Source organism: Mandrillus leucophaeus, unplaced genomic scaffold (assembly GCF_000951045.1).
Source record: "Mandrillus leucophaeus isolate KB7577 unplaced genomic scaffold, Mleu.le_1.0 Scaffold76, whole genome shotgun sequence".
NCBI lineage: Eukaryota > Metazoa > Chordata > Mammalia > Primates > Cercopithecidae > Mandrillus > Mandrillus leucophaeus.
In genome coordinates this window covers 6,338,812-6,359,891 of record NW_012108252.1, presented here as the reverse complement: position 1 = coordinate 6,359,891, position 21,080 = coordinate 6,338,812, and the positions used below count along the sequence as shown (strand labels likewise).

Here is a 21,080-nt window from a genome sequence, read left to right as displayed (position 1 = left end):
AAAGGACCAGATGCTCTGCTAAGCACTATCAACATCTAACTTCATTAAATAGAGCAAACCCCACTTAATAGGTGAGAAAGCTAGGAGCCAAAGATGTTAATTCTCTGGCATACAACAGGAAGAGCTAGGAAGGGTGTGTACTCAGTTTACTCACCTAATAGAGGTGTGCTGGTAGTTCTTCTTTTTAAGCAAAATGTGGTGCAATTTTAGGTCAGGAAGGACCTGACTGACAAGTGAATAGAACACCTAGACCTATTTGGATTCTGATTTCTCAGTGAAGACCTTTCACACCAAGTTATTGAATTAGCTGGTTAAAAAATAATTTTAGAAAGAAAAGAAAAACTATTTTGACAACATAACTCATAGAACTGAGATTATTTTTGGCTTTATGATTTGAGTTAATGTTTTATTTTTTTTTCAAGTTTTGTGATAGAATACTATCTGAAAATAGCTACTTTTTCCCCCTTATCACATCTTTTTAAAGTTGCTCTATATGATGAAAAAGATTAAAATTGTTGTGCCCAAGTTTGTAAATGAGGGAAGAATTGTCCAAACCAGGAAGACATTCTAAAATGGATTTCTATTATTTTACTGTTATATTAAATTTAGTCTGTTTGGTAAAAATTACCAGTGATTGTAAGTAATCAATGGAATATGACCTTTTATACTAGTGAAAATTTCTTTCTTTTTCAGTTTTCCTATTCTGTTATCATACGCTTGACCTTATGGCCTAACATCTGGAACAACTGAGAGAACTGGGCTGCCCACATCTATTCTCTCCCAAGTCCAAGTGCAGCCTTCACAGTAGAGAGTGAGGCCCCTGGTCACACTGTGAGTGGAACAAATGCAGCTCCTTACCCTCAACTTCCAGCTTCACCACTTTTGAATATGCTGTCCCAAGGCTGTTTTTTGCCACACATCGATACTGTCCTGCATCTTCCTTTTGTACGTTATGAATCCTCAAGCTCCCAGATTCAAGAACTGCAGTTCGGGAATTTTCCTGCCAGAGATAGGGACATGAATTCAAAAATGTTTAAGGGTCTATCAAGGATGCATTTGCCAAATATCATCAACTTATTGTCATCACTATTATCATCAAAGATACCACTTTGACCTTTATTGGGCACTTATTATATAAAACATATAATATTAAATGAAATAGTGCAGGAGTACCTAAGTTAATCTTCACCAGTGTCCTATGAGGTATAGTTTATTTTTATTTTCTTTCATCACATGAGTATATATGTAAGGGCTTATTTTACTTCCCCAAAGTCACTGCTAAATCTGATTAAAAGCATTGCTTTTAGAAGGGGGAAATGTTGCAGAAGAGGGTGGTGAGGCGTACAAAACTACATACTGGGTATAATGTACAGCACTTGGGTGATAGATGCACTAAAATCTCAGACTTGGCCACTATACAGTTCATCCGTGTAACCAAAAACCACTAGTACCCCAAAAACTATTGAAATAAAAATAAATAAATGCATTGCTTTTAACTATCAAGTTTACCTTGAACCCTAGGTGGTGTCTTTAGAAGAGTACATGTCCTTTGAAATACTAGAAAATTTCACACAAAATATTAAAATTACTCTTTAGAGTTTAAATATTACATCTGTCTTTTCTGTTTTGGACCCTAAATTCAGTAACATAAGTACAACCACCCTTGTTTGTCATTGTAGGAAATGCATCAAGATTTATAACAAAAGGAAAGCCAGATAATTAGCTAATCATTAAAAATTAGCAATATTTATTTTATTTTAAATAAAGCAGAGCTGAATAATTTCATACCTTAGTTCAGTTAATTGACATATGGTGACACCTTTGCATTCCCCATAAAATACACTATGCATTGTTAAATGAGAAACATAGTCTATGATCTTTTAGATGATACAAAGATGAAAAGACAATAATGATGCCATATAATAATTTATCAATAAATGTGGGGATAAGATACAGAGGCAGTACAAAATAAGTGTATAGATAATAACTTTTTTTTTTGAAATGGAGTCTCATTCTATTGCCCAGGCTAGAGTGCAGGGTGCGATCTTGCAACCTCTGCCTCTCAGGTTCAAGTGATTCTTCTGCCTCAGCCTCCTGAGTAGCTGGGATTATAGGCATGCACCACCACATCTGTCTCTTATACACATCTAGATGTGTATAAGAGACAGGGTAGTAAGAGGTATTTGCAAAGCCTTCATGGTCTGTTGGTTTTTTATTTATTTTTATTTATTTATTTATTTATTTGAGATGGAGTTTGGCTGTGTCGCCCAGGCTGGAGTGCAGTGGCACAATCTCAGCCCACTGCAAGCTCCTCCTCCTGGATTCACGCCATTCTCCTGCCTCAGCTTCCCGAGTAGCTGGGACAGGAGGCACCCGCCACCCATGCCTGGCTAATTTGTTTGTTTGTTTTTTATTTTTTTTGTATTTTTAGTTGAGACGGGGTTTCACCCTGTTAGTCAGGATGATCTCGATCTCCTGATCTTGTGATCTGCCCACCTCGGCCTCCCAAAGTGCTGGGATTCCTGTTGGTTTTTAATCTAAGCATTCACTGCCATTTAGAGTTGCTGTGGCCCTGCGTTATAGCAAAAATACAAGGAAGACTTTAAAATATAGGAAAATACCAACTTTATTACTTTGCCTGCTATCTATAGCATACAACTCTCCTTCTAATAAAGTGTAAATACCTACATTTAGATACAGTAATGGCCAGGTTCCTCAATTGTGAGTTGTATTGTCATACAGTTGCTGGGAAAAACTTAGCTTAGCACTTGATATCCCTATGACAGTCAAATAAAGTGGTATCTGTGCCTTCCATGGGTTCCCTGAACAAGATCTCTATGGTAAACCTGAGGCACAGATAATGTCTTAGGTAAAGACCTTTGGTTAAAGCAAAAAACTCCTATCTTCTCAGTGACATGACATGATGTCTTGGTCATCTGTTAGGTGAGGGGTGAGGAATTCCCTTTTGGGAAATTGAATATAAAGTCAACTAGAAATGACTAGAGTATTGATGCATAGCCATGGATCCCCACTGTAAGGGAATATGATTCAGGGTGGAGTCATAAGTACTGACCAATAAGAACTGGTCACCTTAAAGCAGAGTGCTGGAAGTATCCTGCTGTGCCAGCATTGAGACTTCAGCTGATGGACCATTAGGAATTTAGGGGACAGAGCTCTTCGGGGGAGGCTTAAGAGAGCTGGAGTAGTGATAGGGGTTGGGGGATCTTGGGAGCCTTACAAAACAGGTCTTCCCAAGAAGTATGGAAGCATTCCAAAATTTTAGCAATTGGAATGGCCACACTGGTGTATATCCACATGAATGGATGAGATCTCCAAAAGGAGAGGTTGGAAAAAACAAGACAAGGAAAGGGGATTTAGTATAGAACCCAAATAAAGAATATTTGGGCCAGAGAGAATATGTAAAACATTCAAAAGAAAGGTAGTGTCACAAAGTAAGGAAATACTTGAATGTGTTTCATCTTCAGAATCAAGTCTTCATTATTTAGCAAATGAGAGCATTCCAACTTCCTTATTCTATTTCTTACTGCTCCGCATACTGAAGGGAAGCCTGCGTATAGGCAGATCCCCACCTACTTACGCACAGTAAGTACCAAATCAGTATTCCATGAAGTCCTGCTATTTCCACCAGCTTTTTATCCTAATTAACTGAAGACTCCATGTATATTTATGACCAAAAAATAAAAGATCAATTGAGAAAAATTGTAAACATAAAAGGATGGAATCAAAACAAAATCAATGTTTTTTTCTGAAGGAAATAAAATGCAGGGAAAGAAAGAAAATGTCTTTTTAAAAGATGCACTAGTGATATCCTTAGAAGCTTAAGTGAATAGTGTATCATACAAGTGAGTTTGTTATAAAAACAGAGCCATCAAGGAAATTCTTAGAAATTAAAAATATAGTTTTTAAGACCAAAACACTCAGAATGACAAAACAGTCATACCAGAGACCACATTCATAATATGAAGGAAAAGTAAAAGGAATCTTCAAGAGAATAGAATATCAAGACATGCAGAAAATATGAGGAAAAAAATTTGAAGTCATAGAGAAAGAAAAATGAAAAAAAATAGAGAAAATGTACCTGATTTTCAAAAAAACTTTGGTCTTTAGATCAAAAAGGCCCACCTAGGCTGGGTGCAGTGGCTCACTCCTGTAATCTCGATACTTTGGGAGGCCAAGGTGGGAGGATCATTTGAGCACAGGAGTTCAAGACCAGCCTGTGCAACATAGTGAGAACTTATCTCTACCAAAAAAAGTAAATTAAGTAAATAAATAAAATTAGCCTGGCATGGTGGCTTATGCCTGTAGTCCTAGCTACTCGGGAGGCTAAAGCAGGAGGATTGCTTTAGCCCAAGCAGTCAAGGCTGCAGTGAGCCATGATCATATCACTGCACTACAGCCTGAGTTACAGAGTGAGATCTTGTCTCGAAAGAAAACAAAACAAAACAAAAACCAAACAAACAAACAAAGAAAAAACAAGGCTCACCCAGAACTGAGTAGGAATAATTCTTAAAAATATACCTAACATATTCTTGTGAATTTGTGAAATTTATGAACTCTAGAAATAAGAAGAAAAATCCTAAACTTTTTAAGAGAGACATCAGATTTACCTGTAAAGAAATAAGAAAAAGACTTCTCATTTGCAACAGAGAATTACCTATTAAAACTAAAGAAAGGGGCTTTTAAAACTCTGATTCTGCACACAGCAAAATTATTATCCAACAATGCAAGCAAAATGAAGACTTCCAAACATGCAAAAATTCAGGAAGTATTTTACATCTTCACTCTCTGAAAAAAGTACCTAATGATTTCCTCCAGCAAAATAACAAACGATAAGAAATAAACGATGAAAGATAAAAACGCAAAAACTAAAAATAAATGTCCCAAGTAGATCTAAATTCCTCTAATTTGTGTGGTGCCAGTATGTATGGTTGTAAGAGTGTCAGAGAAGAGAAGATGAAGGTTACATCATTGTAAGATTGACAGTTTGCAAGTAGCAGATGTCTACAGGACAGGAGGCCATGAGATTTAAAGATGCTGGTAAGGCAGTGTTTGATGATTCACCACCAGGTAGAAGAAAGAACGAAGTATGGAAGGAAATAAAAGCCCCATTGGGGAGTCAATGGAAAGGAGAACAGAGAGGAATCAAGGTAAGAGAACTTGAGGATGTTGGTGATGCTGATGTTGTATAGCAAGAGTAGGAGAATGAGAGAGACTGAGACACTGTTGTTAGCTGAGAAGGAGACAATGGAAGTTTGTGCCCACAAACTCTACTTGAAGGCAAGTCATGAGTATGGGAAACTGTTTTGCTCATCTAGCAAGGCTGGACCAAAAAATGTCCATGATCAGAGAGTGATGTACTGGAGTTGAAGATTTTAAATGCAGACTACTTCCAGAGGGTGACAAGGCCAAGAGTGAATCATCGATTGGGTAGGCTGATAAAGAGTTCACACAAACAGGCTCATGACTGTAATCCCAGCACTTTGGGAAACCAAGGCAGGCAGATTACTCTAGGTCAGGAGTTCGAGACTGGCCTGACCAACTTGGCGAAACTCTGACTCTACCAAAAATACAAAAACTAGCTGGGTGTGGTGGCACATGCCTGTAATCCCAGCTACTTGGGAGGCTGGGGCAGGAGAATTGCTTGAACTTAGGAGGCAGAGATTGCAGTAAGCCATGATCACATCACTGTACTCCAGCCTGAGTGAGACTCCATCTCAAAAAATATATACATGTATATATTTTATATATATATAAAATATGTATTAAATATATATTTAAATATATATATTAAAAAAACAACAGAAAAACAGTTAACACAAACAACCTAAGTACCCATTAATGATAGATTGGATAAAGAAAATGTGGTACATATACACCGTGGAATACTATGCAGCCATAAAATGGAATGAGATCATGTCCTTTGCAAGGACATGGAAGGAACTGGAAGCCGTAATCCTCAGTAAACTAATGCAGGAACAAAAAATCAAACACTGCATGTTCTCCCTTATAAGTGGGAGCTCACGATGGGAACACATGAACACATGGGGGGAAACAGCACACACTGGGGCCCGTCGGGGGTATTGGTGTGGGGAGGGAGAGCATCAAGAAGAATAGAATGGATGCTAGGCTTAATACCTAGTTGATGGGATGATCTGTGCAATATACCACCATGGCACATGTTTGCCTATGTAAAACACCTGCACATTCTGCAGATGTACCCCTGAACTCAAAATGAAAGTTAAAAAAGTAAAACCACTATTCCTCATAAACTACTACATATATGTGTGTACATATAGATTAAAAGTATGGGCCTTAAAATTGAAAAAAAAAACGACAAACATCACTGGATTTGTGGAGGTCAAGGAATTGTGAGAATTAAGTGGTTAGTCGTTCTATCTCATGGCTGTTAAAATTTCTTAGGGTGATTACAGGAGTAGAGATAGATAGAAAGATAGTAAGCCTGGAATCAAATTTTGTAATAAATATGGGGAAGTGCCTAGATTATTAGATGACATGATGAATACAGTTAGAGAAAAGATAGGTCAGAATGGCATAAGCACTCATCAGAGGAAAGATTTTGTATAGGAATACAAAATAGAATGGTTTAAAAGCAACATTGAGGGGCTGAGAGATTACCTTGTAGACATGAAGTGGGGAAAATAGAACAGCTTCCATTGAAGCAGAAAATCACTCTGAAGAACATCAACTTTGAAATAAGGAAAAAGGGTAGAAGTGTCTGCAAAGAGGTTAGAAATAAAAAGGCATAACTTATACCTGATGTAAATGACGAGTTGATGGGTGCAGCACATCAACATGGCACAAGTATGCATATGTAATAAACCTGCACGTTGTGCACATATACCCTAGAACTTAAAGTATAATAATAAAGAAAAAAAACAAAAAGAAATAAAAAGGTGTTTGGTTGTGTTTCACAGATGTAGGGTAAGGGATTTAGAGGAAGGTTTCCTGGTGGAAGAATTCAAGGTGGAAGTCAGGAGATGTGTGAAGTTAAGAAAATGGGAGAGGACAGAGAATTGAGAGGCTTGCCTTAGGGTAGTGGTTGATGGCAGGTATAAGAGGTGTGGAATTAACTGGCCTCAGGGTTGTGCTTGAACTTCAACTTGTCTCACTGCTGAATCACCAGGCCTGAGAAAATCTCTATTTACTGACTGTTTTAAAGTGTACCAAGTCAGGGTGGGCGCAGTGGCTCAAGCCTGTAATCCTAGCACTTTGGGAGGCCAAGGTAGGCGGATCACCTGAGGTCAGGAGTTCCAGACCAGCCTGTCCAACATAGTAAAACCCCGTATCTTCTAAAAATAGAAAAATTACCCAGGTGTGGTGGTATGCACCTGTAGTGCCAGCTACTCAGGAGCCTGAGGCAGGAGAATCACTTGAACCCAGGAGGTCGAGGTTGCAGTAAACCGAGATCACGCCACTGCACTCCAGCCTGGGCAACAGTGAGACTCTGTCTCAAAAAAATATATAAAAAATAAATAACTAAGTGTACCAAGTCAACTTTCAAATCAATAGACGAATCTCTTTCCCACTCACTCATCTTCACTTGCAGGGCTCCACAACTCTCCACAGCTCCTCCCACACCATTGTTGGCCGTGCAGCAGTAAATGCCATCATCACTGTCTTCCACACTCAGGATGGTGAGGAGCTGACCATTCTCCCGGATGCTGTACCGGGTGTCAAAGAGCCTGCAGGTCACAGAGAAAAATGACAGATTAGTGCTTCATCTGTGATTTTTTTGCTATGATTAACTTATCAAACTGATGAATTGTTAATGAGGAAGTAGAATAAAAGTGAGAGGAAACTTGAGTGAGTTCTGAATAATAGAATAACCTTACTTGGTAATATAAAGCTAACATTATATTCTCATCTTTCTTAGGCTCCAATAGTCAAAGTACCATAGTCCTTCAAAAACACTTTCAAAGGGTGATGCCTACTGATAAGACAAAATGTAAAGTTTACTTTATTCAGGAAAGCATATAAAACCAAGATACAGGGGTCTTCTCTCAATAATTTCTGGGAAGTAGCAGCTATGAATAGATAATGAACATGCATACGTATAAATACAATGAACAGAAAGAGTTAATTATTTGTAGAAGTAACTAATGATTAGTTGAATATTCATTCTTTCATTAAACAATTGCTTATTACTTACTGAATGCTAACAAGTGCCAGGCACACTTCTAGTTACTTGGGATATATAAGGAAGGAAAACAATTTCAAACAACAAAAATATATGCTTTACATATATTATCTATTTAATTATATGCACACCATTTGTTGAGAAGGGAATTAGGGCGATAGAAAGAAATAGGAAGGGAAGCAGCAATATAAAAGAGAGTTTCTTTTAACCAAATAAGATTTTTTTAATGCCAAATGCGTGTGGTAAGCAGAGTAACACTCCCACAAAGGTTCTTGTTTTAATCACCAAAATCTGTCAATATGTTACCTTATTTTGCAGATGTTAAGAATCCTAAAATGGAGTATTCTGGACTATTCAAGTGGGCCCTGTGTGATAATAAGTATCCTTAAAAGATGGAGGAAGGAGGCAGATTGATAAAGGGAGGTACGACAATGGAGGCAGAGGTCAGAGTAGTGCCATTGCTAGCATTACAAGTGGAGTACAGGGCCAAGGAATGCAGGTGGCCTCTAGAAGCTAGGAAAGGCAAGAAATCAGATTCTTCCCTAGAGCCTCCAGAAGGAACTCAGCCATGCCAACACTGACTTTAGCCCAGAGAGATTTATTTCATACTTGTGACCTCCAGAACGATAACATAGTATGTTTATGCTGTTTTAGGCCACTAAGTTTGTGGTAATTTGTTACAGCAAGAATAAGAAACAAATACAGGTTTTGGTACCTGGAAGTGTGGTGCTGCTGCAATAAATACCTAAACATGTGGATATGGCTCTGAAATTGAGGAATAGTTGGAACTGAGAAAAATTTGAAAAGCGTGCTAGAAAAAGCCTGCATTTCCTCAGAGACTGTTAATAGAAATATGTGTGTTAATGATTCTGCTCCTGAGGAATTGGAAGGAAGAGAGTTGAATGGTAGAGAAAATCTAAATCATCTTAAAGAATACCTAAATTATCATGAACAGACTGTTGGTAGAAATATGTATGTTCAAAGCACTACTGGTGAGGACTTGGGTGGAAACGAGGAGCATGTTACTAGGAAAGGAAGAAAAGGGGATCCTTGTTATGCAGGACAGAGAACTTAGCTGAATAGTGTCCTGCAGTTATGTGGAAAACAAAACTTGTGAATGATGAACTCAGATATTTAGCTGAGGAAATTTCTAAGCAATGTGTCGAAGCTGTGGCCTCATTTCTTTTTGCTGGTTATAGTAAAATTCAAGAGGAAAAGATAAGTGGGAAAAACTGCTAAGCAAAAAAGGAACCAGGACTTGACGATTTGGGATTATCAGCCTATCCAGATTGCACAAAATACTAGAAAACCAAATTCAACAATACATTAGAAAGATCATCTGTCATGACCAACTGGAGTTTATCCCTGGGATACAAGGATAGTTCAACATATGCAAATCAATCAATGTGATACATCATATCAACAGATAAAGGGTAAGAAACATATGGTCATTTCAATAAATGCTGAAAAAGCATTTGATGAAAATTCAGCATCCCTTCGTGATAAAATCCCTCAAAAATTACATGGAAAATGCCTCAGAATAATAAAAGCCATATACGACAGACCCACAGCCAGTATCATACTGACTGGGGAAAAACTGAAAGCCTTTCCTCTAATCTGGAATGCAACAAGGATGCCCACTGTCACCACTGTTACTCAAAACAGTCCTGGAAGTCCTACCTAGAGCAATCAGACAAGAGAAAGATATTAAGGGCCATCCAAATTGGATGGGAAGAAATATCTTTTTTACAGATGATATGCTCTTATATTTGGAAAAGCTTAGACTCCACAGAAAACTATTAGAACTGATAAATTCAGCAAAGTTGCAGGATACAAAAATCAACATACAAAAATCAGTAACATTTGTATATGCCAACAATGAACAATATGAGAAATAAATTTTAAAATAATCTTGTTTACAATAGCCACACATAAAATTAAATAGGAATTAATCAAAGAAGTAAAAGATCTCTATAATGAAAACTGTAAGACACCAATGAAAGAAATTCATGAGGACACCAAAAAATGGAAATATATTCCATATTAATAGATTGGAATAATCAATATTATTAAAATGTCTACACTACTGAAAGCAATCTATAGATTCCATGTAATTCCTATCAAAATACCAATGGTATTCTTCACAGAAATAGAAAAAAAATCCTAAAATTTATGTGGAACCACGAAAGGCCCAGAATAGCCAAAAGAAAAATGAAAAAAAACTGGAGGAATCACATTGCCTTACTTCAAATCATACTACAGAGCTAGAGTAACCAAAACAGCATGGTACTTGCATCAAAAGAGACACATAGACCAATGGGACAAAAATGGAGAACCCAGAAATAAATTCATGCACCTACAGTGGACTCATTTTCAACAAAGGTACCAAGAACATACACTAAGAAAAAGTCTCTTCAGTAAATGATGTGTGGAAAAGTGGATTTCCATGTATGGAAGAATGAAACTAGACCCCATCTCTCTCCATATACAAAAATCAAATCAAAATGGATTAAAGACTTAAATCTAGGACTTCAAACTATGAAACTACCACAAGAAAACATTGGGGAAACTCTCCAGGACATTGGTCTGCGCAAAAATTTCTTGAGCAATATCCACAAGCACAGGCAACCAAAACAAAAATGGACAAATGGGATCACATCAAGTTAAAAGGCCTTCTGCACAGCAAAGGATACAATAAACGAAGTGAAGAGACAACAAATAGAATGGGAGAAAATATTTGCAAACTACCCATCTGACAAAGGATTAGTATCCAGAATACATATGGAGCTCAAACAACTTTACAGTAAAAAATCAATTAATCCAATCAAACACAGGCAAAAGATTTGAACAATTTCTCAAAAGAAGACATGCAAATGGCAAACAGGCATATGAAAAAGTGCTCATAATCATTGATCATCAGAGAAATGCAAATAAAAACTACAATGAGATATCATCTCACCTCAGAATATGGCTTATATCCAAAAGACAGGCAATAACAAATGCTGGCAAGGATGTGTAGATAAGGGAACCCTTGTATACTGTTGATGTGGGAATGTAAATTAGTACAGCCACTAAGGAGAATAGTTTGAAGTTTCCTCAAAAAACTAAAAATTGAGCTACCATATGATCCAGCAATCCCACTGCTGGATGCATAAGCAAAAGAAAGGAAATCAGTATATCAACGAGATATCTGCACTTTTATGTTTGTTGCAGCACTGTTTATAGTAACTAAGATTTGGAAGCAACTTATGTGTTCATTAACAAATGAAAGGATAAAGAAAATGGGGTACATAGACACAATGGAGTACTATTCAGCCATAAAAAGAATGAGATCCAGTCATTTGCAAAGACATGGATGGAACTGGAGATCATTATGTTAACTGAAATCAGCCAGGCACAAGAGATAAACATTGCATGTTCTCACTTATTTGTGGGATCTAAACATCAAAACAATTGAACTCATGGACATGTAGAGTAAAAGGATGGTTACCAGAGGCTGGAAAGGGTAGTACAGGGATCGGGAGGACTACGGGATGTTTAGTGGGTACAAAAAAGTAGAAAGAATGAAAAAGTCCTACTATTTGATAAGACAACAGAGTGGCTATAGTCAATAATAACTTAGTTATACATTTTAAAATAACTTAAAGTGTGTAATTGGATTGTTTGTAACTCAAATGATAAATGCTTGAGGGGATGGATACCCCATTCTCCACGAGGTACTTATTTTACATTGCATGCCTGTATCAAAATGTCTCATCTACTTCATAAATATGTATATACCTACTATATACCCACAACAATTTTAAAAAATTAAAATGTGGAATACTTACTTAATGAGAATTTTATTTCTGGTCCAGGAAATCTCAGGCTGGGGGTAGGATTCCACTGCACACATGAAAGTAGCCACTTCTTCAACTAAGGCATCCACAGTTTCAAGAGGAGTGGTGATGACAGGAGCTGAAAGGAAAGGAGAAATCAAAAGAGAACATTCCAGAATTTTGTTTACTAACCCTTCCTTAAGTAGTCAGAAGCCATTATATACCTGAATGAGAATTCTGTTTCCCCAGAGTAGAAATTTGCCAAAAGAAAGGAAGAGCTTATGTAAAGAATGTTGTTTCTACTTCCAAACTAGGCATTTGAAAATCAAAAGAGAAGACTCCCAGGAGAGCAGGGCTTAGACTCCATGATATATGAGGAGAGGCAGATCCAAGTTTTATGGGCCCCAAGTTTATGCAACTTGAGTGTACTTTTTAAAGAAAAAATATAAAATTATGAGTACAAAATTTCTGTGGCCACCCCAGTATTATCAGCATAAAGGAAAGTGACTCTGAAGGGAAGTCAAGGTGGAAAAGGATAATAATTTTAAAAATTGTTGTTTAAGAACAATTTCCCCCTGATTTTATAAAAATAGACACTCATATAAGCACATTACTAAAGCCCAGCGAGGGTCTTAGAAAGGGCTCCTGCAAATGAGAGAATCTGAAGCTTAAGCTTCATCAGATTTGTAGAGAATTCACTGTGGCATACAACTAGAAAATGAAGAGGCACCACTTTGTGAATTGTACATTTTAAAGGGTAAAGCGCAAGGTATGTGAATGATATCTCAATAAAGCTGTTTTGTTCTATTTTATTTTTGTTAAGACAATGGGAGGAAAGGCTATAGACATGGTCCCTTCTTTTTTCTCACTCCTCTGTGAAATGAGAGCTACCTGCATTTATACAGTAAATCATATGGTTGCTTCAGTTAAAGGGCAAGGTATATATCAAAGTCAAATAAGTAGTGTGATTGACGTTTAGAGGTGAAATAGTCAGTGACAGACTTATAAAGCATCTAGAACAGACTGGCACATTGTTTGGCCATAAAAGATACATCTACTTTCTGAATAAACCTTATTATTATTATTATTTTTAAATTGTTTTTTTTTGGTAAAGTCAAAGGCAACTCATCTGCTGAGAGTGAGAAAAAATGGTGAGTGGGAGTGTTTTACTTGCTCCATATCTCCCTTGCTAATGTTATTTTGTCTTTTAGGATTCGGTTTAAACATCTATCTCCTTCCACTTTCCCTGACATGCTAGGCAGACCCAAATGCCCTTTTCCTTAACCTTATGTTATCCTGTAAATGTCAGTCTTATAATGTCACTTGTCACACAGATACTATTTAAATGATCTGTTTACGTCTTTGTCCCACACTCAATTATTAAAACCTTGAGTGTTAGTTCAGGGATCATGTTTTAGGCATCTTTTAATTCCCAGGGTGAGCACCGTGACTGATATACTGTTTAAATGAACAAAACTGTATTTATAAGGCCTCCACAAAAGGAGTAAATACAAAAGTTGAAAGATAGTAGTTGAAATAAGAAAGCAGAATTTTTATGTAAAATGCTTCTTATACACAGTCATCAGGGCCACCTTCTTCCCAGCTTTTCAACAGAATAATCATTATACATTATAATAATCATAATATATATTAATATAATCATAATATAATAATCATTATAATATATTATAATCATTATAATATACAGAACATAGTACAAAGAAATACAGACATGGACACTATTAAAGAATAGTTAGGAGATATAAAGTATAGAATGACAGGCACTAATACACCTCTGATAGAAGTTTGAGAAAAATAAAAGAGGGGAGCAGCCTAGAAGCAATATATAAAGAGGTAAATAGCTGATAATTTTTCAAAACTAAAAAAGAAACCCAGGAATATTAAGATTGAAAGTACCCACCAAGTGACAAGACAGATTTTAAAGAAAGAAATTCAGCTGGGCATGGTGGCTCACACCTGTCATCCCAGTAATTTGGGAGGCTGAGGAGGTCAGATCACTTGAGCTCAGGAGTTCAAGACCAGTCTGGCCATCATGGTGAAACCCTGTCTCTACTAAAAATACAAAAACTTTAGCTGGACATGGTGGTGCACACCTGTAGTCCCAGCTATATGGGAGGCTGAGGCACGAGAATCACTTGAACCCAGGAGGTGGAGGCTGCAGTGAGCTGAGATCACACCACTGCACCCCAGCCTGAATGATAGAAAGAGAGTGTTTCAGGAAAAAAAAAAAAAAAAGGAAAGAAAGAAATTCATACTTGGACACATTGAATTAAAACTATAAAAATTAAAGATAAAGAAAATCTTAAACTCTACTAGAAAGAAAAAGATTAATTCCTTAAGAATGCCAATTCAGGGTAACCTGAGATTATTCAGCAACAACAATTGATACCAAAAGGCAATAGGCTAATATCTTTACATGACTAAGTCAAAATAACTGTTAGCTTAGAATCATACAGCTAGCTTAGGTAATAATTTTAAAGTCAGAACACTTACAAACAAATATTGAAAGTGTTTACCACTCACAGACTTTTCTCAGAAATAGTTACTAGAGTAAATAAACTCAGACAGGAATAATTTATACCAGAAAGAAAGGAGTGAGTTATAAAAAACAATAGCATAAATGGTGGTGAAATATCATTGCAATTTTAACACACTATGGAATATTTAAAAAAACTCACAGATTTTTGTGTTTAAAAAAGAGTGGAATTAAATTCTAGACAAACAATTATAAGATCAAAGTTCACGGAAGAAGTTTAAAATGCTAAATAGTTACAAAATGTTAAGCTCTTTGCCATAAAATGCAAGAGGATAGAAATGTTGACTAACTTCAAACAGAAAGAAAAATCTATGGTTAAATGCTTATGTTAAAACTTCATTAGTGGTTACCACTGAAAAACAGATAAAATGCAAAACTCCCAAAACAACAGGAGAAAAAAAGAGGTACTAGAAAGGCTTTATCAGTCAAAAACAAAAGCAAAAACAAACAGGAAGAAGAGGAGGAATAAATAAGCCTAGAAAAAGCATGGTTAACAGAAGACATAAAATAATATGGAAGAAACAAATCCAAATATACCATAAATCACAGTAAGTGCCAATGGTATAAGCTGACCTATGAAACGACAGATGCTATCAAACACAAAAGACACACCTAAATAAAATAAAACAGAAATGTTAAAAATAAAGGGGAGGGAAAATATGTATAAAGCAAACAATATCCCAAAGAAAGTGACATAGCAATATTAATATAAGAAAAATGAATATAAGGGCATATGCATTTATAAGGAAAAAAGAAACATTATTTAATGATAAAAGGAACAAACCATAAAAAGGTATGACAGTAATGAAACTTAATTATTTAAAAATATGGACTCAAATAAACCCAAAAGTAAAATTATCACAAGAGTACATGGAGAAATATTTTAGCATGGTGTAAGCCTTTAAAAGATGTCTTCAGACACTAATAAATCAAACAGAAATACAGTAAAGATATAGAAGATATAAACATCAAAATTGACACTAGATATAATGTACATTTTTAAAATACTTAATGAAACAATTAGAGAATACTTTTTTTTAAAATGACACATAGATAAAACATTCAAACGTACAGAAAATATACCAAGCTACATAGGAGATTTTAACCCAGCTCAAAGAATTGATTTTTATATAGACTATATTTTCTAACTATAATAAAATCTGTAAGAAATAGACAATAAAAAGATAGTTTAAAAAAATCCCCATCCTGTTTATAGATCAAAAGACAAAAATATATATGTAGTAAAAGAGAATAACAGAATTAGTAAAATTAATTAAACAGATATGCACATCAACTCTAAGCCCTGATAGATGACACATATTTTCAAATGCCCATGAAAACTAAAGATTAAAAAAATTTTGAAAGCATAGATTATATGTCACATTCTTGAACCACAATTCAACATAGCTGAACAGTAATGAATATTTAAAAACTAAAATCCAAAGAATTAAGAATTTTAAAAACGAAATGGTTCACATGTAATAAAGGGTGTGGTGAAATCATCAACAATACTCACAGAAGAAAAAGATTAGATTATCAAAGAACACTTCTGAAAAAAATATAATGCCCCAGAATTTTTCAGGTAAGTTTTAAAAAACTTTTAAGAAAGAATTAAGTCTCAAGTTACATAAAGCTACAAGGAGCCAGGTGCAGTGGCTGATGCCTGTAATCTCAACACTTTGGGAGACTGAGGCAGGAGGATCCATTAAGCCCAGGAGGATCCATTGAGCCCAGAAGGGTCCATTGGAGGATCCACGTGTTTGGGACCAGCCTGGGCAACATGGCAAGACCACATCTCTACAAAAAATACAAAAGCAAGAAAAATTAGCCAGATACAGGTGACATGCATCTGTAGTCCCAGCTACTTGGGAGCCTGAGGTAGGAGGATCACTTGAGCTCAGGAGGTCAAGGCCACAGTGAGCTGTGATTGCACCACTGCACTCCAGCCTGGGTGACAGAGAGAGACCCTGTCTCAAAAACAAACAAAAGCTATAGGGAATATAAAATATAGAAAGCTTCTCAAATCAATCTTTGGAATAAAACAATGCTAATGTAAGTCAAGCAGGATGTAAAGCCCTAAAGTAAAATTTTAAAAAGCAAACATAAATTTCAAAATTATTACTATGCATTTAGGCAGAAAAAAAATCCTTGCAAAAATATAAGGATAATTTAATAGAAAAGTCCTTTAAACAGGATTTACTATAGTCATAGTTTAAAAGATACCCATCACAGTCAAAAAGGCAGTAACAGAGTTAACTATCCATTCCCTACTTGGAAACCATTAGTAGAGTAGGAATATAATAGTATTTCTTTAACATGATAAATAATGTTTCTCAACCACTGAACTTGATAAAACGAGGAATAAAAACAAACTATACAATACATTCACACACATTCATAGGATGATTCAAATTTGGCTTGGTGCAGTGGAGAGAAAAGAGTGTTCCAGGCAGAGGAAACGGTAACTCTGAAAGCCTGAAGACGGAGGGAGGTTGGTGCCCTAAGCCCATTAGAAGAAAACACAAACATTTATAAAAGATGGGTGAGAGAATGAAAAGTTTAGAAAAGAGGCTGAGAGGAAGAAACCAGAGTTGTAAGCAAAGCCAGTGGAGGCTATTGGCAGAGCCCAAGAGTAGCACACATTTCATGAAAGATGGAGAATCAAATGCTGCCAAGATGTTAAGTTAAATAAGGACCTAAAAGTGCCCATTCCTGATGAGAAGGTCATGTTGATTTTGGTGCTTGCAGATTTGGCGGAAGCCAGATTGCAGTGGTGGGAGTTAGGTGGTGATAAGGAAGTGGAAACTAAGAGGAGAGGGAAGACATCTTTTTGCAGCAGAGTTTAACAATAGAAGGGAAGAAAGGGGCTGCATGGTGCTGGAGGTGAATATGGTGACAAGAGTGGGTTTAAATGCTGACTGGAAGCATCTAGTAGAAGCAAAAATGTAGGACATTGGAGAAAAACAGGAGATAATTGAAGGAAATAGGTTCCTAAGAAAGCAGATAAATGTGGGGCTCAGAGGAAGAAAGACAGGTTAACCACAGAGGGGAGGAGAAAGTCCTCTTAAAGCACGGTGAGGGAGAAGGAGGACAAGATGGATGCAGAGAGGTAGGTTTTTCCCCTTTGCTGGTAGGGAGCTGAAGAGAGAGCTTCTTATTTAAATGCTTCTCTTTCCTCAATGAAGTAACAGCCTCTGAAATTTGTAAAGATATATGCACACCTATGTTCACTGCAGCACTATTCACAATAGCAAAGACATGGAATCAACCCAAGTAACCATTGGTGATAGACTGGATAAAGAAAATGTGGTACATATACACCATAGAATACTATGCAGCCATAAAAAGGAATGAGATTATGTCCTTTGCAGGGGCATGGATAGAGCTGGAAGCCATTATCTTCAGCAAACTAATGCAGGAACAGAAAAGTGAACACCGCATGATTTCACTTATAAGTGGGAGCTGAACAATGAGAACACATGGACACAGGGAAGGGAACAACACACACTGGGGCCTGTCAGCAGGTGGGATTGGGAGAGGGAGAGCATTAGGAAAAATAGCTAATACATGCTGAGCCCATTTATTTAGGTGATGGGTGATAGGTGCAGCAAACCACCATGGCACACATTTACCTATGTAACAAAACTGCACATCCTGCACATGTATCCCAGAACTTAAAATTTAAAAAATAAAATTACATACATATGTATGTACATGTATATATACACCATATATACACATATATATACACACACACATATTTGAGAGAAAGAGACTGAAAGAATGAATAGCAAAATGCTAAGAGCATTTATCCCTTGCTATGAGCATTATGTGTAATTTTATATTTTTGTTTTTCTGTACCTTACAGGATTTTTTAAAAAAATGAATACATACTGCTTTCGTAATAGAAAAAAAATTGTAGCAGATAAAATGCCAAAGAAATGTTAATTTTCAAAATGCAATGGAAGCAAAATTGTAATTCATAGAGTTTGAGAAAGTCAATATCAATATAAAGTTATTTTCTAAACAACAAATGAATGAAATAAGCAATTAATAGTATAATCATCTAGATTTTGAGAGATAAAGAACAAAAACAATATTTTATGAAGCTTGTGGGGTGTGGTTAACAATGGGCCCAAAGGTTAATTGATGATGTTGAATGCTTTTACTGTTTAAAAAGAAAGACTAGGCCAGGCACAGTGGCTCATGACTGTAATCCCAGCACTTTGGGAGGCCGAAGCGGGGCGGATCATGAGTTCAAGAGATTCCTGGCCAACATGGTGAAACTCCGTCTCTACTAAAAATACAAAAATTAGCTGGGTGTCGTGGTACACACCTGTAATCCCAGCTGCTCGGGGAGGCTGAGGCAGGAGAATCACTTGAACCCAGGAGGTGGAGATTGCAGTGAGCCGAGATCGTGCCACTGCACTCCAGCCTGGGCAACACAGCAAAGCTCAGTCTTAAAAAAAAAAAAAAAGAAAGACTATTGAGCAACTAGCCATTAGAAGGCAATGTAGCACAGGACTTGAATTCACATCCCAGCTCCATCACTTGCTCTGCAAGTCACTTAACCACACTTAACCTCAGTGTCTTAGCTATAGCTGGAGATAATAATAAAGCCTCCACATAAGCTTGTGACAAGGAGTAAATAAATGGAAACCATTTAAAATTGTCCTTGGTCCACATGGAGCACTGTGCAAATGTTACTTGATTCTATAATTTAGAGAAAGAAACCCAGGCTGTTCAATTGTTTTCCTTGTCTTTATTACATTCAAATTTATTATACCATTAATATTTTATCTCAGGCTGGGTGTGGTTGGTGGCTCACACTTGTAATCCCAGCACTTTTGAGGCCGAGGTGGGAGGATCACTTGAGCCTAGGAGTTTGAGGTCAGGCTGGGCAACACAGGGAAACCACATCTCTACAAAAAATTTAAAAATTAGCCGGTGTGGTGGCACACACTTTGTAATCCCAGCTACTTGGGAAGAAACTGAGGTGGGAGGATCAACTGAGCCTAGGAGTTGAAGGCTTCAGTGAGCTGTGATTGCACCTCTGTACTGTGTGTGCCTGTGTGACAGAGCAAGACTCTATCTCCAAAATAATAATAATAATATCATCATCATCATCATCATCATCATCATCATCATTTCTGGGAATCTATCCTAAGGAAATAATCTCACATATAGAAAAGCATATAAGTGACTTTTACTGCAGAAAACACATCAATTTTACTAAATTCTACTAATTGTAGTCAAGTGGGAGAAGATTGAGGCACACAGTTTTGTCTTCCACAGGTTTGCAAGAGCCACTTGGTAATTTTTAGAGGTGATTGTTATATATTACCATTATTAAAAACTAAGTTGTATACATTTATAATTAAATATATTAAAAACAAAGTAGTAATACTTGACATTCCTAATGATTTAACTACATTTTACTATTATATAAGTTCTTGAGGTTATCTCTAATGTATCTGTGTGGTAGAAATAATATATGAAGGAGGCATACTACACATGCTGTTTCCCAACTCAGTGCTCAGTATTTGAGAGTAGCTTGAGATTGGCCACAGACAAGATGGAGTCTTTTACTATGGAGTATTTATACTGCAGAAATCAATGAGAGCAACAAATCTGGGCCTTTTTTTCTCAGTGAGGTGAATATTAAACATATATTAGCACACTGTTATCTAAACAGAATATTAGTCATTGCACATGATGTTTTGAAGATTATTAATAATATAGAATACACTTATGCTTTAGTGCTAAGTAAAAATAGCATGTAGCACAATATTATTAGCACTTTAAAAAATACATAGAAAAAAATGAAAGAAAATAAACTAACGTGTTACTGGTCCTGGAAGAATGGGTGATTTTTTCTGTCTTAAATTTTATGTATTTTGTGTTTTCAAAATCAACCTTAAATACCATGTGCTACTTTTATAAGACATAAACTTTATGCACTAGTTTTATTTTCACTCAATACACAGATGCAGAACTGGTAGAGGTAATAGACTTAGTATTAATGTTATCTTTCCAATGAGGTGACACATTGGAGGTGTCACATGAACTGTTGAGATCAGTTAAGATCAAAGAAGTAAGTCTTAGAATGTCTTGGAAAATAGACATGGAGACATATGGAAGGTGTTACTAAGAACTTTATTAGGTTAACACCTTCCCATAAGATTCAGTGACATAACAGTCTTATGTGAAGTTTGACTCTGTTTTTACTAATATTAGCATCTAAAATTGATTAAGAATCTGGTATGTGCCATGCATTATACTTTTCATTCATCATCTTATCACAAAAAATCATAAAGATAGATACTATTAATATTTCCACTTGCAGACCAGAAATGAATACTAAAAATGGTTACATAACTTGTCTACATATCACAAAAATACGGAGTGATAGAGCTGAACAAGCTGAACTTCAGGGTTAAAGTTGGTTCCTTTCTCTAAGACATACTGCATCTTCAAGATCATACTGATTATGCACAGATGGATAAAGAGAAGATGTACATCAATA

At 36.2% G+C, this 21,080-nt stretch overlaps 1 protein-coding gene across 1 annotated transcript in view; it reads right to left on the bottom strand.

Moving 5' to 3' along the window:
* MUSK (muscle, skeletal, receptor tyrosine kinase) overlaps positions 1-21,080 on the bottom strand; it is a 167,632-nt gene that overhangs the window by 140,964 nt on the left and 5,588 nt on the right. The window contains exons 2-3 of the mRNA XM_011966405.1: positions 12,010-12,136; positions 7,573-7,724 (exon numbers count right to left, since the gene is read on the bottom strand). Of these exons, the coding sequence (XP_011821795.1) occupies positions 7,573-7,724; positions 12,010-12,136 (279 nt within the window). The remainder of the gene's footprint in view (positions 1-7,572; positions 7,725-12,009; positions 12,137-21,080) is intronic.